At 40.1% G+C, this 22,866-nt stretch overlaps 4 protein-coding genes and 1 non-coding gene across 6 annotated transcripts in view; 4 read left to right on the top strand and 1 right to left on the bottom strand.

Annotated features, from left to right (window-relative positions):
• mthfd1l (methylenetetrahydrofolate dehydrogenase (NADP+ dependent) 1 like) overlaps positions 1-6,327 on the bottom strand; it is a 43,888-nt gene extending 37,561 nt beyond the window's left edge. Inside the window, exons 1-12 of the mRNA XM_084953274.1 lie at positions 5,978-6,327; positions 4,601-4,685; positions 4,296-4,346; positions 4,137-4,190; positions 3,342-3,466; positions 2,759-2,859; positions 1,842-1,978; positions 1,220-1,331; positions 922-989; positions 723-820; positions 407-580; positions 63-199 (exon numbers count right to left, since the gene is read on the bottom strand). Of these exons, the coding sequence (XP_084809400.1) occupies positions 63-199; positions 407-580; positions 723-820; positions 922-989; positions 1,220-1,331; positions 1,842-1,978; positions 2,759-2,859; positions 3,342-3,466; positions 4,137-4,190; positions 4,296-4,346; positions 4,601-4,685; positions 5,978-6,213 (1,378 nt within the window). The 5' untranslated portion in view covers positions 6,214-6,327. The remainder of the gene's footprint in view (positions 1-62; positions 200-406; positions 581-722; positions 821-921; positions 990-1,219; positions 1,332-1,841; positions 1,979-2,758; positions 2,860-3,341; positions 3,467-4,136; positions 4,191-4,295; positions 4,347-4,600; positions 4,686-5,977) is intronic.
• Positions 6,328-6,415: 88 nt separating this feature from the next.
• On the top strand, positions 6,416-10,479 carry LOC146371784 (syntaxin-11-like). 2 transcript variants are annotated; one of them, XM_084953277.1, is made up of 2 exons: positions 6,416-6,823; positions 9,093-10,479. In XM_084953277.1, the coding sequence occupies exon 2, from the start codon at positions 9,100-9,102 to the stop codon at positions 9,931-9,933; it is 834 nt and encodes a 277-aa protein (XP_084809403.1). In that variant the 5' UTR covers positions 6,416-6,823; positions 9,093-9,099; the 3' UTR covers positions 9,934-10,479. The 2 variants fall into 2 exon arrangements, with proteins under 2 accessions (XP_084809403.1, XP_084809404.1); XM_084953278.1 differs by lacking the exon at positions 6,416-6,823 and adding an exon at positions 8,057-8,444.
• Positions 10,480-10,899: 420 nt separating this feature from the next.
• Positions 10,900-14,043, top strand: LOC146371783 (syntaxin-11-like). The gene is made up of 2 exons (XM_084953276.1): positions 10,900-11,442; positions 12,502-14,043. Exon 2 carries the CDS (start codon positions 12,509-12,511, stop codon positions 13,406-13,408), a length of 900 nt encoding a protein of 299 aa, XP_084809402.1. The 5' UTR covers positions 10,900-11,442; positions 12,502-12,508; the 3' UTR covers positions 13,409-14,043.
• Positions 14,044-14,124: 81 nt separating this feature from the next.
• LOC146371782 (syntaxin-11-like) lies at positions 14,125-16,692 on the top strand. The gene is made up of 2 exons (XM_084953275.1): positions 14,125-14,635; positions 15,367-16,692. The coding sequence occupies exon 2, from the start codon at positions 15,372-15,374 to the stop codon at positions 16,272-16,274; it is 903 nt and encodes a 300-aa protein (XP_084809401.1). The 5' UTR covers positions 14,125-14,635; positions 15,367-15,371; the 3' UTR covers positions 16,275-16,692.
• Positions 16,693-19,072: 2,380 nt separating this feature from the next.
• On the top strand, positions 19,073-19,155 carry trnal-uaa (transfer RNA leucine (anticodon UAA)). Its single transcript has one exon. It is a non-coding gene; the product is annotated as a tRNA-Leu (tRNA).
• The last annotated feature ends 3,711 nt before the right edge of the window (positions 19,156-22,866 follow it).

Below are 22,866 nucleotides of genomic sequence, written 5' to 3'. Positions count from 1 at the left end.
TATCTTTCAGAGAGGATAAGCCAAGTGCAGTTAGCATAAAGACCCAAGTATTCATTGCTGACCTTTAACTCCAAAAGTTGGTCCCTGGGATGGTTGACGGAGACAGGCAAAAGAGTTGAGCTTAAGGTGGGCAGACAACGCCTGGACCAGACCAACAGTCACTGTGCTTTTACCTTCACCCAGTGGGGTGGGAGTTATACTGAACAAAGACAGAATACAGAAGATTTTCAAATATCACTTTTTCTGGTGTGCACAATATGACCCTGTACTGTGGAGTCCCTCAGGGTTCTATACTAGGACCTATGTATTTTCTTTGTAATGGTAATTTTGTACTATTCAAATAAACTTTATCATTATTATTATGAAGCAGGAGAAAGAATAAGAGAGGATTTGGTCAGTCACTCACCCGGCAACCAGAATATATTTGCCATTAGGCTGTGACTGGAGGCGTTCCAACACAGAGAGTCGAACCTTAGCTTTGCTCCTCCCATAGGCTTCTAGCTCTTCTGGTAGCAAACCAATCTCTTCAGCCAGCTGATCTACTGGTTTTGGTATCTGAGCTCTGGATATCTCTAAATCACTGACAGAGAAAACATATAGACTATATGGATAATGGCTCTACGCACCACATCTTATTCAAATAGCATTAAAATGAGGTATACAAGAATCCGGGTAAGATGAATGAAGTTAAATTCCAGTGTTCACCACACAGTGGTCTATACCTTGGTACAGGAGTTAAGGGCTGCAGTTTGAGGCTGCGCAGATGCCAGGGTCTGTATTCCTGACCCTTGAGCCACCGACTGCAACTCCGGACAACATTCTAATGGACAAAAAAGAAAAGAGAAGGACAGAGAAAGCTAACGAATAAGTAAGGAAGAATATAGTAAGCCAAAGAGAGGAGTCACATAGGAATATATATACCTGTGTTCTGTAAGCTGCTGTGAGGCTTTCTAATCCAGATTTTGAAGACAATCCAAAAGCATTTTCATCTAAAACAAACGACAACAGGATTAATGCACACAATAATACACAAATCCATGCAACAAAAAAAGCATGTGATAGTGGAAGCAAACCAGTGCATCTGAAACTGCAATTTCACTGATTTCTATTCATTTTTAAACAATAACTTTAAAAAGTGTCTCTGCAATGGAGGGCTTTAAAATCATTTCATGTTCATTATAGCACAAGTTGATTGGAAACACAACATATAATGCAATACCTTTCTCCAGAGCTGGCTTACAGTAAATGATAGCAGCCCCTGGTCTAATCCAGGTAGGTGGAACATACATATTTCCAACATCTAGCAGGACCACAGCATCAGCCTGCATAACCTGGGAAAAAGGAGAATTATTAAAGAAGAAGAAATAATTAAAATAATGAAATATTAATGACCTAAAAGAACCTCTGCAGAAAAATGTCTTTGAACATCTTCCCATTAGCAAAACTGCTCCAGTGAGCTGTTGTAAAATGAGAATACTGTCTCCGTGTGGCCAGCAACTAACACTGCACAAGCCCAACATGAGATTTAAATCCATGTGTGTATACAAACTTCAAACCACAATTGTACATACTGAATGTTTACTTAAACTGGTACTTAAATTGGACATCCTCACCCGCAGTGGGCCTTAGTCTACAACTCTTCTCTCTCAAGCTCTCCCTCTCTATTTTGGAGAACAAAATTTTATGCATTTTAAGGATTCATTGGAACAACTTCTGGTTAACTCCTGGTTCAGGAGCTGGCACTCCTTATACATTAATTCATTACTTAGGACAGTGATTTTGACATATGCAGCTTCTAAGGCACAATGCAGATCATCTAATGTGAGTACACCCTGTCACACCTGTGCCTGCAGGGTTTTGGAGCTCCAGTGACTCTTCAGAGTGACCATTCCACTTCGTTCAATCAGGCACTGCACGGCTAGCTGAAGGGGTCCCTCTCCACCAACCAGCAACACAGTTTTTCCTTCCAAAGGAGCATCTATAGGGATGTTTAAAATGATCATTAGCGAGTGGAAATGCCCCCAGCTGCCGAGTCTCTCCATGGACTCCCTGTCAGGCTCCCATTTAAATATATCGGAAGCCAAAGTATTAAATAAAGGCAAAATATAAAAAATAACAATCTAAAAAATCTTAAACCAGATTTTTTTTTTAAATATACCTTTAGTTTATAACATTGTACACAGAAGGGTTCAGCATTTTTATTAAAGAGCTTGGAAATCTTTAGTAGTTGAAACGTCTTCAAGGAAACTTAAAGAAGTCCAGACACTTTTCTTACAATATAAAGTGCCTTGAGGTGACTGTTGTTGTGATTTGGCGCTGTATAAATAAAATTGAATTGAACTGAACAGAAATGTGAAAATATTTCAAGCACACTGGCTACATTTAATTTCTTTTTCATTCACTCTGACACTTTTGGGTCAACTGTTTATATAAACTGTAATTTAATACAGTTGATTGGTTACACACATCAGTGCAAATGCACTTAATCAGAACACTGTGACTTTCTCAAAAGTGATGATTTTTCTCACTGGCTAAAAATATGCTCCTACTCTATTTCTGGCACAAGGTGCATAAACCTGCACAATGCAGTTAAGGATGGCAGAAAGTCAAGCATATAATTGGTTTCTAAAGCATCAACTCAGTTTTAAAATTAAAATCTCACAGGAGACTTAACGTCTCACTTCTGACATGTTTCCTGTGTGCTGTGTAAACACTGTAAAGAGAGGAAAACCTTCAGTTTCCTTCAGCAGAAACTCACCATGGTTCTCCAGCAGATCCAAAACAGCACTGGCTAAAGGAGGCACAAAGCCTTTACTCAGGTCTCCTCGTATCAGACGGCCCATATTCAAGTCTGATATGCTACAACAAGAGAAAAACATATGGAAATTACATTTTTTTTATTTAACCATCCAGTTTTACAGGCCATAACAGACTAATAAAGTGCAATGGATAACACAATCACACATAATAAATGTTAAAGACACAGCACAGTACTAGCAAGTAACATATGAGGATATATAGTTTTCATGAGGATTAGGTTAAAAAAGTTGTCCATTAATCATCAGGAACATATATACTTTTCCTCTGGATAATCTATCCTTAACTGAACCAGATCTGATCAATTTATCGTGATTAAGAAGGGTCCCCTGCTAATTTTCTCACCACGTGTCTGGGCACAAACGTCTTAATTGTGAGCAGTCCTTTCTGATTTGGGTCAATAGGACACGCACCGTGATTTAATTCATTTATTTTTAATTGGAATAACAACCTTACATACATTTTTACATTTATAGAACTTATAAAATAAATGACTGAATATTTATGCCCCTGCAGGTTTTTACCCTTCGATGTCCTTCTCGGGTTTTAAGGTGTTGAGGACCCGACTGGTGATTGAAGCTGGGGGGAGGTGAAGGTAGATACCATGCACTTTGGGGTCATCATTCAACTTCAGCAACTCCTCTACAATCTACATGCATACATAAAGAGAACAAATAACAGTCAGTGACACACATCTGAGAAATGTAGTGAAAAAATAGCAGACGAAACAAGTGTGAAAATATTGAAGATATACCAAATACAATCGGGTACTTTATGTGGTAGTCTACAAAAAAGTCAAGAGAGAAACAAACAGCACATGCGCCTTCAAAATCTGACAAATCAGCACTACCTAATGAGCACAGGGAAAGTGGTAGTGGAAATCCCCGAGGAGGTGAAAAACAGGAGAAAGGGGGACGAGATAATGTGTAAAAGTAGAGCAGCTGAGTTCTCCTAAGGCCAGGCATGGCAACATAGATCATCCACTGTCAGGTCAAATGTCTAAGCTATTCCCATGAATTCCTTCTGTCTACATGGTTCAAGTGGCAGGCTCCAGCTGAATGAAGAGCCAAGAAGGTTCCCCCAAATCTCAGTTACATAATGCTGGAAAATATCACTAGGTAGGATAAAACCTGATTCAGTCACTTAGATGATAAATAAAGAATAAACTGGAAATACTGAAGACCTGAACACACAGGCACCATAATCACATGCTGCACAAACATGAGAATGGTAATCATGTAGTGACTTGCTAAACTTTGAGGGGGGAGGAAGAGTTCTCTATTAAGGGGAAAATTAACTTGTGAGTCACATCGACTTACATCATCTTCACTGCACTCCTTTGCCAGACAAATCTGAGTGATGTTCAAACCAATCTGCGGACGAGGAGAGAGGAGATCTTTTGTAGACATTACAAAAGAACAAAATGGCCAAGCTGAAGAAGAGAAGTCAGAAAAAGGAGAAGTGGTGGCGTGGATTACCTTTACTGCCATTTTCTTATTGATCTCCAGCATGCTATCGTCTTCACCTGCCTTTGAGATAAAATGAGCACACTGAAACAACGCACAGAACCCTGATAATATGGAAAAGCTAAGATGAAACTTCAGTAAAAACAGATACCCTCAAGGTCAGGAGAAGATTAAAGCAAATCAGGAGACTTCTAGCATCAAATGTTTAGGCTACGCTTTTTCTAAGCATTAACAACACTTAAAGACTGCTTACTACAAAATAAGACGGTGTATTTGCACTCATTTTTTTGTTCTATAACAGTATTCCCTTACAGTACCTGTAGAATGGCTAACAAGGGTTGAATTGCTGGGTTTCTTTTCTGCAGAGTCACAATTGCTTCCCTGGTGCTCTGAACTACTTTCCTACAAGAGAAGACAACCTGGTTAGAGATACCCATTAACCTATTAATGGGTACACGCAGGATAAAACACCCCCATCAGGAAAGTGGATAATACATAATTAAGTTCAAATATGTTCATTTATATAGCACCAATTCACAACAAAAACCACCTCAAGGTGCTGAATGCTGCAAGGTAAAGAAGCAGCATAACTATGGGGGGTTTATAACTACAGTGGCTTTGAGAATTCAGTGCAATGCAACAAGAAATCAGATCAAATGCGAGGAGGCGGCTCAGAAGAGAACGGACAATCGAACACATGAACACTGAGGAAGTACAGATAGTACACATACATGTGCTGAAACACTGAAAGCAGCACATGGTGTAACCAAATTTTCAAGCAATGTCTGCAGCACATGCAGTAAACTATGGAGCTGATGAGAAGGTGGGAAGCAGTCAGGTGCTGTGTTTACTTTAATTCACAGACTAGCTTGTGAAATATGTGAGATAAGTATTGCTTAGGACCTATCAAGCCATCATTTTTTGTCTATTTGCAGGAATTTTCCTAATGGATGATGCATCAGGCTCTGTGGAGTAGAGATGGGCAGAGCGATCCAAATATCAATAGTATCGAAACCAGAGCTTATATTGGTATTGGATTAAGACCAATAAATTGGTGACCACTGCTCTTCCCTACATGAGATGCCTTTAAAAGTTAAATGTATCTGTATCAGTATTGGTATATCCAATATTGGCCCTACATTTACTTGGTATCGGATTGATACCAGAATTTGTGGTATGGAACAACCCATGGTCGTTTTCAGTGCGCATGCGGCAATATGCGGGCGGGTGGGGTAAAATGTTTACATATACCTTAACAAATACGTTAAAAGTCCAAAACTTTAAAGTTAAACTTTAACTGAATAAATCCATTTTTGCTAATTTTCTTCACACTCAATACAAGTGTTATAGACCTGCATGCATTTAAATGTTAGCAGCAAAACTAGTTAGCATCAGTCATCCACGCCTGCGTGTTTTTACTCGGTTCCTCATGTGTCGCATGTTTAGCAACAACAGAAAAGGGTTGCATCAGCTGGCTGGTGTCTCTGACACCCTAACCCGGGGACACGTGCAGAACTGGCTACTAGCCAGGGGCCAAAACGCCGGTGAGACCGGAAATGCTTACTACCTTTGTCACGTAGATAACCATCCCTCCAACGAACTTCGTTTTTTAACTAACCGTTAAAATAATTTGTCATGACGCACCACAATCAGACTTTTATTCTACATTGTTGTTGCTGCTGTTGTTATTTTACCTCACATGGTTGTCGTAATCAGACTCATCCCCCTCCTGAGATTGTACCCTAAAGTTACCGGTTAACTTCGGGGTGGTGCCGCTGCTGGAGGTAGCGCTTGCCGCTCGGAGGCTCAATCGACTGCTGGTAATGCCTATCGGTAGGCATCTTCGCGAAAACCCGGTGAATCTGCTACCCGGACGGACCTGATGTGCCCGGAGACTCCTGTAAGCACTGCGAATAAGCGCCAACTTCATTGTAGTTTTATGTTTTAAAAAAAATAAACAGGACTAAAAAGTGTTTCTTCTCTTTTCGTCTCTGGCGGCGGTGATTAGCCCGGTTCCTTGAAAGGAACAAAAAGAAAGTTGAGGTTGCAACAGGGTGCTGATGGAGGTGCGCTGTCTTCACGAGCAGTCGGAAAGATGAAAAACTAGCGGTCGGTGTGCTTTGTTTCCCCCCATTCCCCCATCCTCCCACCCACAAATGGGCAATTCCCATAGAAAGAAAGGTCTTTTAAGACAACACATTGCGTTTAGGAGTGACATATGGATGCCTTGTTGTTAGTGTGTATATGCCTCGGCAATATTTTGATTATCTAATAACGTGTGAAAACGCATTTGTTTCCTTCCTCCAAAGTCACTGGTAATGTGAAAGACTGTTTGAATAAGACAATAAATGCTACATTTCTTGCAAGTCTAAATGCTGTTATTAAACCAGCATTTTAAAGTCATATGTTTTCATTTGAAAATCCGGGGTACACTTGAAAGCAGCAGCCTAACAAGAAGCAAATGCTCGCGACCACGCGAGTTCACGTGCTGAAGACCCTGAGAGGAATTAGGTCAGCGGGTTCAAAATACACCTCAGTCGGTAAGTTAACATATCCATCCAACCCAATGCAATAATGTAAGTGAGTAAAACTATATTTAGTCTCAAGCTCATTAAGAATCAACGTTTCACTCACTCAAACATACCTATTCACAGGAGGCCAAACAATCAGTATTAATAATCATTGCCTCAATTCATATGTCGTATCAGAATACTTTAAAACCAGGTTCCTTATCAGCAAACACTTGTCAATATACTCCTAAACCAGAGCTGGCACTCTTCATTTAACAGCATGTGATAAATCGGGCTTCTATACACAGCGTGGGTTGGTGGCCTAAGTTGAACTGGTAAGTTTAGCTACATTCCTGTTCCCTATGATTGAAGCCTAAACCCTGATTTTATCTTGAAGTCATGTACCAATCGTGCAAATTTGATGTGTATCAGAAAGACTGCAAGTAAGGGATTTGGCAGAATATTAAAGAAAACTAATGTATCTATATATAAAGAGAATAATAATGCGTCTAATCTAATAGAAATTCCAGTGAGACCGGGTTTGCCCTTGTGGTGCAATGATGTTCAAAAGATGGCGATAAATATACTATAGATAAGAAACAGTTAATATGTATTTTACAGCAGGAATGTTCATCCAAGTTTAAAGTTCTTATCTATGCTCGTACACCCCTTCCTACATCAACTATCCAGAGAAGAAAACATAGTTTGTCTGTGTGTGATCAACAAGCACCTAAGCTGTGCTTAGTTGTGGTCAATTTTGGAGCCAAAACACGAGGACAGTGCTACAAATGCCTCCAGCAGACTTGACCTCCACAAAATGGTAAAACCATCACCAAATACAGGGGTTGATTTAAACCTAACTAAATTGCTAAGGGGCATAACTAAGTGTGTAGTAGTCAGAAGAATTAAAAAAAAAAAAAAAAAAAAAAGAAGCTACTAAAATCCAAACTTGTTTGTGCATGTAGTCATTTGGGCGTGGCTAACACACAAACACAAACTGCACAGACCTTGTCCTGCCTACTCTCAAAGTGTAGGCTGCCCTCCCCTGGTGGCTATGTAGATACTGCAGATGAGCCGCGGCATCATTTTATTTTCCAGCCATTTAATTAATTAAATATTACAATCAAAAATTTTAAAAAGTCATTTAAAAAGAGCGGTTTAAACTGCGCATTATCTTAATCTCTCGTACCCATGTCTGATCCAGAACCATTTTATTTCTTTTGATAATTTGGGATTTGTAACTGATGGGAAATCTCATTGTGACAGAGACTCAGAGGATCAGGGGCCAGGAGAAAAGCTGCTGATGGTGAATCAACCAGTGATTCACCAGATTGTGTGTGGGAACAGAAAAAGTCTGGTGTGTTGATTTAAAGTCTAGGTCCAAGTTTATGTTTACAAAGCTGTCCTACACAACTGACGCTCCTGTGGTGCAGGTCAAGGTTGAACTGATCTGTCTTCATTCCTAAAGTCACATGACTGTGACTGAGTGTCACAATTGTGCACCCTGACAAAAAGCACAGCAGATTTTCAGTTTTTACCTCAGAGCCTGCAGCACTGGTAACACGTGGGACTGTTTTTTGTGCTCACAGTCCGGATTAGTAGACTTCAGATGATGGCCAAAGTTTGATTTGTAGAGATAAAGAGCAAACGGGTGAGGATCTTTCCTTTAATCTTGTCACTGTGCGCATGATTATTTGACCTTGATGCATATGAAATGGTAACGGTGGGATTTTGTGGTTTGACAGAAAGTATGGGTAACTTATGAAATTACATGGTGATAGATACTGAGCACAGGAGGCAGTCATTTGTATGAGATGTAAGAAAAGATAAGATATGTCTAAGTTATCATTTCTTCTAAAACATTTGGGGTTTTTTCTTAGATTTTATAGCGTTGAAACCATATATTTGCTGTGTAGCGCCAACGACTGAAATGCCTCTTAATGCTATCACAAGTGTACTTTATGCATTGGAAATATTTAGGCTGTTTATCCAAGATATAACTCTAACTTATATGCAGAATCTAGAGCTTGGTTTTTAAAGTCAAAATGAATCTCTCTTTGGTGAAAAGGAACATTGTTGACTACTCTTTGGAGAACCTGTTAGGCCAGTGATTGGTGGTGGGTGGATTATACTTGAAGGAAGAAGGAAAACTATTTTCATCAGATATGAGAAGCAAGCAAGGCGCCAAGTGTGTTTAAATTCAAACATAAGTGGTTCGCTTACTTGAATGAATTAGCTTTACTAATGTTAAGTGAATAGAAAATCATCTTGACCTCTATAACCTTCACTTGATCTCCAGATCAGCCATGAGGGACAGACTGAGCCACCTGCAGGAAGTCTCCGGCGGCCCTGTGGAGCCAGTGGAGAATGCAGACTCCACTCTCTCCGAGTCCCTCAGCAAAGTCGACCTGGACAACAGCCCTGCTCTGGCAGAAATCTTTTCCCAGGCAGAAGGGATCCATAAAGACATCCAGCTCATCCGCCTGGAGGTTAAAAGGCTTCGTGAGCAGAGCTCCTGCATGTTCCATGGCACCTCCACTATTAAAAGGGACTCTGTTGGAGCTGATATCAAGGCGCGGGCTGAGGATGTGCTAGCACGTCTACATAAAATGGACGACATGACGCAGAAACTAGAAGAAACGCACGGCACAAATTCTGCTGTGACGCGTATCGCCAGAACCCAGTACGCCTGCCTCAGTAATGGCTTTCGCGATGCGATGTTTGACTACAATGAGGCCGAGATGAGCCACCGGGAAAGCTGCAAAGCCCAGATCCAGAGGCAAATGGAGATAGTTGGGTGTGAGGTGACAGGAGAGGAGGTGGAGAAGATGATTGAGAAAGGTCAGTGGAACATCTTCAGCAATAACGTGGTGACTGAAGGCAGAACGGCACGTTCAGCTCTCTTCCAGGTTGAGAAACGTCACCAGGAGCTGCTGGACCTGGAGAGCCGCATCAAGGGCATCCATGAGATATTCCTGGACATCGCCCTGCTGGTAGAGGAGCAGGGCAACATGCTGGACTCCATCCAGACCAACGTTCAGAAAACCGATGAGGGCGTGCAGGATGCTCTCTTTAAAATTGGCAGGGCCAAACGCCATGACCGCAACAACCCATTCAAAAGAATATTTAAAAAGACATAGCAGCTGAAGACACTTTTTGTTTTTGGTTTTTTAAGCTGGCTCAGTCTCATCATGTGAGGGATTTGCTATTAAAGCTAATTTTGACTCCTCCCACATTCACAAAGTGTCGCCACAGCGGCTGCTTGATTTGGCTATTTTTTTTTTTTTCAATGTTTTGTTTTGTTTTTTGTTTTTTTAAAATGTCGGATACTCTTCCTGTCGCAGCCCCAAGGGCATTTGTCTACTTTGTGTCTGATGTTTTTTTTAAACTGACTTTGAGAAACATTTTTTTCCAGTTTCAGAAAAGAAATAAAACTCAGTAAAATGTCTGCTGTAGCTGAAGAAAGGCTGAATTATTCTTCAATTATTTGTAGTCTGACTGAACTGTTAAACTTCTTTGGCTGGTTTTCAGAAGCTGTTCATCCAGACCCCTGAAAGGGAGGCAATAATACAGCATTTTAACAGAGATTTATTTTTATATAGGTTATGCAGGGATTACACTACTTATTTTACACTTTACTGTCTTTTAATTACTTTTTTTAATATTAAACATTTTTTTTATTCCTGTGTTCTGTGCCTTGTCTCTAAGTAAATATATTGAAATTTTTAATGTGTTTGTTTAAACATAATCCACACAAGCTCATTAAAAATTGACTAGATCTACTACACACATTTTACTTTTAAGTCTCTCTTAAAGAGGCAGACACACTGTTTGCTTTTTCAGGCATCTCTGAAATAGTAAAACCTTTAGTAAATACTGCCTATAGATTTACATTAATAAAGCACAACAATATTGTTTATTAGTTTCGTATGTTTATTAGTGTATATATATAGTGCTTGAATGTCTGGAACCTAACCAACCTGTTAATGGACATAATTTATTGTGTGTTCTAGTCAAGGTACAGTGCAAGAAGCTGGTAAAACCACACAAGTCTGATCTCTCCTGCACAAACACAAGCCGGTACTGTGTAAGTCATTTGGGCGTGGCTGGGAAAATCTTGACGTGAGCTAAAATCAGCTCAGGCTTCACTCACTCACTCATCTCGGAAACTGTCAGGTAGCCTACCGCGGCTTTTAGATGTTATGGCAGTGGTTGGCCAAGTGTCGCCAATGCGTTTTTAAGCGCAACCCCCTTAAAAAAGGTGACCTCGAAGGTTCCGTGCCAACAGTTTTGCTTAATTGTACAATAAGATAGACGCCAAGTTGCATTTGGCACTCACTTGAGTGTTACACACCCGCTGCTCACACCTTGGCGTCACTGCAAACCAAACCGACCGGGCTTCATTCCTCAAGTCACATCTCACCGCAGTTGCATGGCGAGGCGCAGTTGGTCAGCTTGACAAAAAAAGAAATAACACAGTAAAATTCCAGCTTTAGTTCCAGATATAGCAGCGTTACGCATGTAGGGCCCATTGCTGTGCTCACGGCCCGGAGCAGTCGACATCAGAACAGGAGGATGCTGCTGAGGCACGGCGGCCACCTGACAGCAACGTACACACTTTGATATCTGTGGACATAAAAGCGAAACAGGTGAGGATCCTTCCTTTAATCTTCACGAGATTATTTCATCTCGTTGCTCATGAACGGCGAAGGAAGATGAAGTTTAAGTTATGGCCCATCAGACAAATGAAAAGTGATTTTAAATTTGTTTTTGTTTGGGGTTTTTAGTACTAAACGAGATTTATCGTAGTAGAAATAGACACTAGCTTGACATATACACAGCCTAAAACCATGTCCATACATTTGTGGAAAAACGTACACCTTTCTTCCACAATTGTTTAATTATTATTTTTTACTATTATCATTGTTATTTTACATTTTTATTGTACTTTATGATACATTGTGCCCAAATCTAAATATTTCCTAGATTATAAAAACTCTGAATATTGAAACAATGAGTTAAGTGTTGAATACCTCTACCAACAAAACAACAACATGATGATAAGGACCACATGTATTTATTTATAATACACATTTAATCCACTAGATTGCATCTTAATTGGAAAATTGTATAAAGGCTGTTTTGATCAATGATACAGATTATCAGTTATTCTCAACTAGAAGCAGTGACAAAATCAGACAGGCCAATAGGAACGGGAAGGGTGTAGTGGCAGTGCCAGAAATGCCTTTAAATGATGTCACCACCGTCCTTTTTTCACACTACAAAGATCTTTTACTTAGACTGCTTCTCAGACTCTGATATATATTCTATCTGTGAGTTTTTAAAGTCAAAATGAATTTAGCTACAGAAAGATCATAAGTTGAAGGAACTAGTTTGGTAGGAAGGAACACCTCTTACTATTCTTTAGAGAACCTGTTAGGCCAGTGATTGGTGCCGGGTGGATTATATGTAAAGGAAGAAGGAAAATATTTTTAACCTGGTATGAAACAGGTTAAAAGACAAGGTGTGAAGGTGTTTAATTATGAACAAAAAAAAAAGGGGGGGGGGGGGGTGTCTTGAGTTGCTTAGTGTTGCACTGTTGAGAAAGGCCCCTCTTTAATTAGTCAGCTTTACCATTGTATGTTAGATCAACAGCAATCAGAGAGAGAGAAAAACATCTTGACCTCTAACCTTCACTTGTTCCCTAGACCAACCATGAGGGACAGACTAACTCACCTCCAGGAGCTGTCCAGCGGCCCCATGGAGCCAATGGAGTATGCGGAGTCCGTTGTCTCTGACTCCTTCAGTAACGTTGACCTGGAGGATGAGTTGCCTCATGAAGCAGTGGTGTTTAGCGACAACAGCCCTGCTCTGGGTGAAATCTTTACCCAGGCACAAGGTATCCACAAAGACATCCAGCTCATCCGCCTGGAGGTTAAGAGGCTTCGTGAGCAGAACTCCCGCATGTTCCAAGCCACCACCACCATGAGCACCATTAAAAAGGACTCTAACACTATTGGAGCTGATATCAAGGCGCGGGCTGAGGATGTGCTAGCACGTCTACATAAAATGGACGACATGACGCAGAAACTAGAAGAAACGCACGGCACAAATTCTGCTGTGACGCGTATCGCCAGAACCCAGTACGCCTGCCTCAGTAATGGCTTTCGCGATGCGATGTTTGACTACAATGAGGCCGAGATGAGCCACCGGGAAAGCTGTAAAGCCCAGATCCAGAGGCAAATGGAGATAATGGGGCGCGAGGTGACGGGAGAGGAGGTGGAGGAGATGATTGAGAAAGGTCAGTGGAACATCTTCAACGACAACATCGTGACTGAAGGCAGAACGGCACGCTCGGCTCTGTCCCAGGTTGAGAAACGGCACCAGGAGCTGCTGGAACTGGAGAGCCGCATCAAGGGCATCCATGAAATATTCCTGGACATCGCCGTGCTGGTAGAGGAGCAGGGTCCCATGCTGGACTCCATCCAGAACAACGTTCAGAAAACTGATGCTGTCATGCAGGATGTCCTCTTTAAACTTGGCAAGGCAAAACGCCATGACAGCAAGAACCCGTTTAGAAAGATGTTTTGCAGCTGTTTTCCGTGCGTCGACTAATCGCTACAACAGGATGACCCGGCAAAGACGATGTCAGCTAGCTCTTAGGATATTCAAAATGTTCGACGTGTCACGAAAATGTTATTTTCACAATAATTTATCATCACAGTCTTTGTAGTTACTGCCTAATATTTTCTCAGAGAGTAAAATGAAGGTTTGAGGGAAAGGGTTCAAACTGCTTGGTTTAAATGCAAAAATTCTTGGGTTAAACTTCATAAAACTCTATTTATGTAATTCCTTGATTTTTAATGTCTGTAGTAAGGGTTTGAGACATAACCTGTGTTAAATAACAATGACCTAGGCACGATGCATACTTGAAAACAAACGGTACCTGAAGGTATTTTTCAGCTTGCTCAGGTTACACATTTACTAATAAGTAGCTTTCAGATATTTTTATACAATTTCTGAAAGTTCCATTAAAATAACCTTGAAGAAATGTTTGGTTTGTCACTACACATCTTAGCACCAATACCATGGATGTTGTGGTTGAAGTAAAACAGAGCGTACCGGTAACGAAGCAGTTTAACAGGGATATAACTTCTGCAGGGATTGTACTTGTGATGCACCATGCACACTACCTTATTTTGACTTCTGTATATTAAAATGTTTTTGTCTGTCTTATGTGATTTCTCTTACAAGTAAATATAAAATATATTAAATATAATATGTCTGAGTTTATTTTTTAAACATACAATTCACATTAACACTAACATTTCAGAAGGCCTGCTATGTTCTTACTCAAACGCACAGAAAGCTGGAGAAAATCTGGACTTCCAGCTCAATGACAGCTGCTCTTTGTCATGATGCGTATAACGCCATTAACCAGTTGTTTAACTTGCACACAGGTGCCGTCACAAAACAAATAAAGCTGCTTATTATGCGTTTTTCAAGACGTCTAGTCAAATCCCTTTGTTTTCTTGTTTGTTTCCTTAAATTTTCATTAATTCTTGTTTTTGGGCATGTCATTTACCAGGAATGCCTTCTTACTTAATCCATTTGCTTGATTCGTGAGTTGAAACAGTACTCTAGGAGGTATTATGTGTCGCAGTGGGAAGGCTTAAGTGAGTCACCTGTTAAGGGGCCGGCAATCACACACAATGCTGAAAAGAAAGTAGACGGCCAACTTCCTTCAGTAGATTAAACACATACTTGCTACAAAAATGTCAAATGAGACAAGCTGAAAGGATTTTCTTGCCTTTTCTGTAGCGTGGTGGCCGTTTAAAGAAGGTAAGATCATTTGATTTGCGAGTCTAATGATTTGGGTTTTTTCATAGGAAAAGTGTTGCCACCTGGAGGCAGCTGGATAATTGATGGGACTTGCTAGCTATTTAGTTTGGGCTCCACTCTACAGGCAACTCGAGGGGAAGATATGATTTCTGAAGACTTGTTTAAGTCTTTTATTTTTAATTGAAACAACTTTTGAAGTGAATGTTATTCATTCGAACGGTACGGAATAAGGAAATTGACTTTCTGAGCTTATGACAGGAACTTGATGAAAAGATACCTGCCATCCAAAAGCACTGCAACTTGTGGAGTTGACAGACCTAACGTAGAGAAAGTACTTGGATAAATGCACAAACCACCATCCTATTGCAAAACCTCAATTTAAATGGAAAAGTCTGCTTTAGGATGAGAAGGTCCTTGTTCCTGGTTTAAATTGAGAAATTCCTGTTGGTCACTTAGCTGTGACTGCTGACGGGAAAAGGCTACTGGAGATAAAACTGACCTTACGTGCATCAGTTGCATCATCAGTTTTTAAAACAATCTTTCTAGATGGCTCTTAAAGTTCCCCCCTTAGTAAATTATGGCAACAAAGCACAATAATTTACAGCCAAGTGATCAGATTACTCTGTTTCATGTGTGTCATCACTTTGAAGAATGTTCATGATAATCATTTTAAATTATGGATTTTATTTATTATACTTTTTACTTCTTTTTTTAATACACTGGTCTCTCAGGCAGAATGCGGGACAGGTTGGAGAGGCTGCAGACCATTAGAGAGGAGCAGGAGGAGTATGAGCCCGAATTCTATGGGTTTGAGTATGATGTAGACAAGGGAACTTTGTCTCATCAAGCGGTAATATTTGAGAGCTCCTCAGCTATTGAGGTCATCCTAAAGGAGGCTGAGTCCATACGCAAGGACATCTCCCTGCTCCACTTGGAGGTGGCACGTTTGCGCGCCCACAACGAACGATTTGGCACCTCTGTGCACCGCCTGACCCTTATTAAAAAGGATTGTGACTCCATTGCTAGAGGGATCCAACAGCGGGGGGAGGCTCTGTACGCCCGTCTACAGGTCCTGAGTAAACAGAGCAAAGAGCTTGAGGAGAAAGAGGGCACCAACAGTGCTGTTAGTCGCATTGCCCTTGCCCAGTACGAGTCACTGACCTGCGCCTTCCACAGTGCTATAACTGACTACAGTAAGGCAGAAGAGGTTCAGAGGAATACCTGCAGGGTGAGGATCCAGAGGCAGGCCTCAATACTGGGGAAAGAAATCACTGATGAGCAGCTGGATGCGCTGGTGGACAAAGGTGGTGAGGGCTGGGCGGAGCTGTCCCAAGGCCTTCAGAATCAGAGTGTACGCTCTTGCCGCACTGCGTTGTGCGAGATCAAAGGCAGACACAAGGACCTGGTGGAGCTGGAGGCCAGGATGAAGGAGATCCACGAACTGTTCCTCCAAATGGCCATACTAGTGGAGGAGCAGGGATCCATGCTCAATAACATTGAGACTCATGTGTGCAACACTGTGGAATATATTGAAAAAGTCCACGTTCATATGAAGAAGGCCATACAGTACAAGAGGAAAAACCCTTTCCTCCAGTGTTGCCCCTGTCTACCGTGCTGGAAAAACGACCAAACTTTTTAGGACTGTGTTTGACGTAAATGATTAAAAATCTGAATAAACATTTAACTATTTACGTAAAAGATATGGAACTAAACAAAAAGGAAAAAGTAATGTGCAATATTTTGATGAAAGACGATGGCACTAAGTGCACTGAAGACAGTTCTTCCCTGGGTAGAAACACAATGTATTTCTGTGAAAGGGAGTAATTTGTAATCTGTAATTTGATAAATTTTGAGCTAATGTTATGATCACAGAATTTACCCCTGTATGTATTTGAGAGAAGTTTTAACAAATTGATGTTTTAAGTTGAGACTGTTATCGTGTTCAGTGATGCACAAAATAAACTATAGCTGTAGGAAATTAAGACTGGCTTTTTGTTCTTAGATCAGAACCAGAAGCAGGATCATTCGAGTGATGAGTCGAAGTATGGGTGGAATAAACGTTTTTGGTGCTGGATTATTAGTTTGCACATAAGCAGTTGTGTGCTGGACACTGCAAGCATCATAGCTGGGTGGCATATTATATTACTGCAAATGTTACAAGTTGAAAACCATGCTACATTTAGTTGTTACTAAAAAAATGAACTTAAAGAATCTAGTTTTTCCAGATTCTTTGAGTCTAAGTAAGTGTAAAAACATTTGACACCCAAATGATCCAGACATAATCACAACTATTTCCTGAATGTAGAACAAGAGCTGTACTGTGTAGCTTTTAACTAAATGTCATGTCAGACTGAGATAAAACTAAGTTATATCAGTAAGAGGTGCAGTGAGTATGATGTAGACAAGGGGACTTTGTGTGTACATTGCTCTTATATTACATTGGCCCAAGATTATTTTGTGTTAATGTAACAAAATGATCTAATCTATTAAGGTTTTATTTTGGTACTTCTGCTAATCTGTAAATTCATGTTTAGATTTAATATTTAAAATGAGCACTGGGGTGGGGAAGAAAGATGATATGGATTACTTTAAATGTGGCATGATTGTTGGTGTGAAGTAGACAGACTATTCTGTGTCTTTCAAGAACTGCTGATCTACTGGGATTTTCACACACAGCTACCTCTAGGGTTTACAGAGAACGACACATGATGGAGAAAATATCCAGTGCATGTACTTTTCTGGGTGAAAATGTCTTGCTGATCCCACAGGTCAGAGGAGAATGGCAAGACTAAGAACAGAAATAGTAAACTGAGGCTACAATCTGTACCTGCTTACTAATAGAAGATCAATAGAAGATTGGAAGAATTGTTTGGTCTGATTAACCCTCAATTTCTTCCACAATATATGGTTGGTAGGGCAGAATTTATGGTGAACAACATGAAAGATTGTTCCATCCTGCACGTATCAATTATTCAGACTGCTGCTGATGTAATCAACTAATTCCATGAAGAATTGAAGAAGTTATGAAGGAAAAAGAGGGGTTCATGTTAATACTAGCAAGGTGTACCTAAATGGTGAGTGCATATTTGACATATTCAAGCTTCCATCTATCATTTTCTTCAGCTTATCCGGTCTGTTCAGCATCCTAAGCTTTAAATGTAATATTTAGATTTACCTATTAACACTTAGTATTTCAATTTAAATTTCATTTTTGAATGTAAGATCGAACATTAGCTGTTATTTGAAAAAAAAAAAAATTGCTGGAAATCTGCTAAAAATGAGAAAAACGCACCCTGAATCTTTGTATAATATTTGGAACTTTTTGGAATTAAATCCTGTAGTTATTTCAAGAATAGCTCAGTGCACAAGACAAGGCAACAACAGCCATGCGAATAGATGCAGTCAGTTTCTACTCCACAAACTGTTTAACAAACTAGATGCCAAACTGAAGTTTCCTATCTCGGCCAGTTGGAGTCAGACTGTGTGCACGTCTAACTGCTTTTTAAAACTATGCATAATAGCTTATGTATGATCAAAATTCAAAGTATAATTTCCGTACCAGTTAGCAGTATTTCGATTTTATTTTCAAAACAGTTTAATCTCAAAATAACATTTCGAGTTCAGTCTCGAAATTTCATCTTTATGGTCAAAATGAACAATAATATTTATTTTTTTCTTAATGTCGCCCTATACTATAGTTTTTTGTGGTTTTTTTTTTTTTTCGTTTTTCAAATATAGAATGAAATATCCCTGATGGCGCCTGTCCCGTTAATGCCCCACTCACTCAGATCCACATACACCTAGCAAGACTAGCTGTCATTCAGTCTCCGAAGTTTCTACGGACTTTATTTGGCAACTTATTCTCCGTGACTTCGTAATTTAGAAATTTGTTGTGCGGTATCGGTGTTTCGCTTTGCTTCGAGGTTTTGTTTGGCTGCAATGTGCAGCTAAACACGCTACTGTGTATTTACAATATAGAAGTTGTACGCCTGCTATAACTTCTGCTACGGGTTAGCATACGCTTATTAAGCGGGTTCTAATTTGAGAGAGCGGTTCACAGGAATTCGAATGGAATGGAAGCAATTAACCCAAGTATGCGAGCTGGTATATATGTGTGTGTGTGTGTGTGTGTATTTTAGGTTTTTTTTGTAAATACAAGCCACCTTAAGGATAGCGGTAGTTTTATTTCAAGCTTTTGAGGTCGAGCTTGTCGTTAGCATGACAGTGAATGACTTAGCTGCTAGCTACTAGCAGCGGTAATGTCAATTGTTTAGACCAGTATGTTTGTTTGCTATTGCTTATCTCGTCGGCTTACGCTGCTATGCATTGCTAGCTTCGTGCCAATTTGATGACTAGGTCTAGAATACATAATGATTAACGGTATTTGGATGTATTGAGTTTTACAAGTGTGGGGATGCGTTGGGGTACGGTGTATATACCAGGATGGCCGAGTGGTTAAGGCGTTGGACTTAAGATCCAATGGACATATGTCCGCGTGGGTTCGAACCCCACTCCTGGTAAATTTATTTTGTTGATGTATTGGGAGGTTTACGTCGCATAACATAAACGAAGAAACAGTTCTGTTACATTACAAGCGAGACCGAGGCAAAACATAGAGCACTGATGATAAAGAGCTTATAGTTGCAGATGTGGTAGCTGCGTATGCATCGTCTCGTATTATTTCCACCGAATGCAACAATTTCAGCTCCGTTTAAAATTGCACTTTTTAACAGTTCTCCGATTTTATAATTAGTTATTTAAAAAAATACGCATTTTTTTCAGCCAATTTCTTTTGATAATAACAGTTTTCCTCTAAGTTAACAGGTTTGCAGCAGTCTATTGGTAATAAAACGGTGCTGAAAATCGCGAGCGATAAAATAGTGTTGTATTACAAAGCCAGCCGCCAGCTTGCGGTTAACCCAAGTATCCAAACATTACTTGGAGAATTAGGAAGGTTGGTTTAAATTCTGATTATCCGTCTGATTATTACTTGTTTAAGGCGTAACCCGACGTGCACCACTCTAGAAATGCAGCTACACCCCCATTGACGGAACTCTTGTTTTTTGGATTTATCAGTGAAAGAATAACAAGAATTATCTCAATATAAGGTATAATAATCATAGCGTCAATATAAAAACTCACAAAATTAGGCAAATTAATGCAAGGAGAAACTGAAACTGAGTGAGTGAATGTACAAAGTAGTGGAAAAACTGAGGGACAACAGAGGCAGCAGAAATTGCAAGAAATATAACTAAATATAATGTAGGTGCAGTTAACGCAGAGTCAAAACAGGTAATTTCTTTATAACTCAGGATTGGGAAATCCTGTTGATTACAGTCTATTTACCAATATAAGTTTAGTAGTAGTAATATAAGATATTAGACATAAAAAATTGAAACATCAGAAATAACTTTTTGGCACACCAGCAACGACATCTGTAAATTACTTAGGATATACTAAGATTCTCCACAGAAGTTTAAAACCAGGTCTTAGCAAAGCACATTGCATTACTAATTGCAAAGAAGGACTCATCCAGGCTGGAAAAACTGATCAGGAAGGCTGGCTCTGTGGTCGGCATGAAGCTGGACACTCTGGTGACAGTGGCAGAGAAAAGGACACTAAAGAAACTGCTGGACATTATGGACAATGCTGGGCATCCTCTGCACACGGCCATAAACAACCAGAAGAGCCTGTTCAGTGACAGGTTGCTTCTCCCCAAGACAAGAACCAACAGACTTAAAAACTCCTTTGTCCCACACGCCATCAGACTGTTTAACTCCTCTCTGGAGGGGAGAGGGAGGGGAAACAGGAGGACAAAGGAGGGGGGAACAACTAAGCTGTAGTGCCTCTTCACCTCACTGTGCAATTACCTTTGTGCAATACTTTTTGTTAATAGTCAACGGTGCAATAGACTCCATACTTGAAATGTGCAATCCACTTGTATTTTTATTTTTATTTTATTCCTATTTATTCTATTTATCCCCTTTGTATGTTTTTATCTATATATGTCTTTGTATTTATATATGTGTGTGTATATATATATAATATTCTGTAACTCTATAACTTCTGTCGGTGCTGTGCTTATTTGGAACCGAATTTCCCAGAGGAACCCACCTGAGGGATTAATAAAGTTTTATCTTATCTTATCTTATCTTATCTTATCTTATCTTATCTTATCTTATCTTAAATCTTTCAGGAGTAGTTGCGTGATTAGGACAGAAGAGGGCACTTTAACGCCTTCTTGTAGTTTCTGGGCTGGAGTCCAGCACTGGCCCAGAGGAGGCCTGCACACTCTCACCCCTGTAATTTCACAGCCAGGGCGATGCCTTAGATCCATCGATACCCAGTCATCTGCATATGCCACCGGAAAGGCTTGACAGAAAATAGCTGCAAGCAGTACTCAACAGTTTGGTGCACTGTAGTCATGCAGCCTTATAAATACTTCTCAACTTCACAAACATGGTGAGTGTGTAACTATGAATCATGTTTAGCAAATTGGGGTAAATTGAGGAAGAATTACTGTGTGTAAAAATCGCTAATGGGGCCTTGCATACTAAAGATTTCCTGGTCTTAGACCATATTTTGTCCCCTTCCTCCCTCTTTTTTTTCACTGACAAACGCATATGCTGTCACTTGATATGTTTTTGAGGCATTAATAGAGCACTGATTTGTGAAATTGAGCCTCTTCTTTAGGCTGCGTGAGGAAGCATCCACAAAAGAGGCCCGACAACTGAGACGCAGAGGGAGAAGGATGAGGGCATACAATGGGAGATCAACATCTCAACATCCCCCAAAGCCTCAGAGACTTTTTTTAATGGGGTCTAATCTATTATTCAGTCCCCTCAGGCACGGGAAAAGTTGTTGTTTTCAGGCCGACATAACTCACTATCACAACATGAAACCTGAGACATCAGGGGTGGAGGGGTGTGTATGGTAACGATTGTTGCTGTTGTAGGTATTATCTTTCTTATTATTTTTTCCATTTAAGCCGTGGCCATAAATAAGGGTTTGATTCTTATTTTACTTGTCATTATTTATGTTTTAAACTTGATTTTCTGTTTGTCTTCCTGTCTTGTTTTGTTCGTAGTTGTGTATCAAAGCTGCTATATGAATAAAGTTGGTTATTGAGGAGAAACCTGTTTTGTGTGTTGATTGAAAAAAGCAACATATGTTTTGTTAGAACTTTGCTGGTTGTAATTTTGAATTAAACTAGCAAAAACCCACACACAAACACACATTTTGGGGATTTTACACTGTACCTGGGTGCCCAGTAATTCCCAGGATTTGTTTATGGGCTGAAATACTCAATAAAGTGATAAGCAGCCAGGCGTGGAATGCAGTTACTCTTTCCAGGAAGTGCATCTTTGGGGTACCTGTCCATTTCTATGCATCTTATACATTCTGTCCCTCTTCCTTTTACATGACTGTACTTACTAACTATTGCGCTGAGTCATCATTTCCTTTTTGGTAAAGCTTATAGTTAGGGCTGGGTCAGGTGACCCTGAAGCATATCTTAGTTATTCTGTTCTAGACTAAGGTTGCTGGGGCACTTCCTGTGATCCATTCAGCATTTCTTCTCCAGATTTCTTTTCATTCCCCAGGTGTTTATATACCACTGCTGCAGGCTATTAATTCTTGTCCTGTCTCTTGCATAGTCTCTGTGCATCACATCTCCTTTTTCTCTTCTCTTTACCCTCACCTCTTAACCAGTATCAGCAGATGACTGAGCCTGGTTCTGCTGGAGGTCTCTTTTCTTGCAAGGGAGTTTTTCCTCCCCACATTTGCCTAATGCTTGCTCACAGGGGGTTATCGGAGGGTTTCTCTTTAATACTGCAGGGGTCTTTACCTTACAGTGTAAGGTACAGTGTCTGATTTGTTGGTATATAAATAAAAATGAATCACTTTGCTTGATCTGGCAGTGAAATATTTAGTGTTAATAAATAAAATTACCCAAAATATAGGTCAAATGAAATGCCCCTCTTAATGCATCAATAGCAATATTATAATATGATATACAATCAAGCATTGGTACGGACCAGTTTGTAGAGACAACAAATCTGTAGGTGTCTAAATACAACCATTAATGCAGAGAGTTCAATTAATTAAATGGGTCACATTGCCCACATTCTGCAATAAAACAAATCTCTCTGATCCAGCGTCAGGCTTTAGTCAGTTTGCGTTCCCTTTAGGTGGAAAGGCGTGGAAACTGTCTAAAGCACCGTCCGTTATTT

The sequence above is a fragment of the Perissodus microlepis genome, chromosome 15, assembly GCF_051167445.1.
Source record: "Perissodus microlepis isolate ML-2025 ecotype Zambia chromosome 15, ASM5116744v1, whole genome shotgun sequence".
NCBI lineage: Eukaryota > Metazoa > Chordata > Actinopteri > Cichliformes > Cichlidae > Perissodus > Perissodus microlepis.
Note: the sequence above shows the minus strand (reverse complement) of the source record. Positions and strands in the feature narration are given on the sequence as shown.

Bases quoted from the DNA above. Each gene is read 5' to 3' on its own strand.
- LOC146371783 (XM_084953276.1), top strand. From the start codon at position 12,509: ATGAGGGACAGACTAACTCACCTCCAGGAGCTGTCCAGCGGCCCCATG.
- LOC146371784 (XM_084953277.1), top strand. From the start codon at position 9,100: ATGAGGGACAGACTGAGCCACCTGCAGGAAGTCTCCGGCGGCCCTGTG.
- LOC146371782 (XM_084953275.1), top strand. From the start codon at position 15,372: ATGCGGGACAGGTTGGAGAGGCTGCAGACCATTAGAGAGGAGCAGGAG.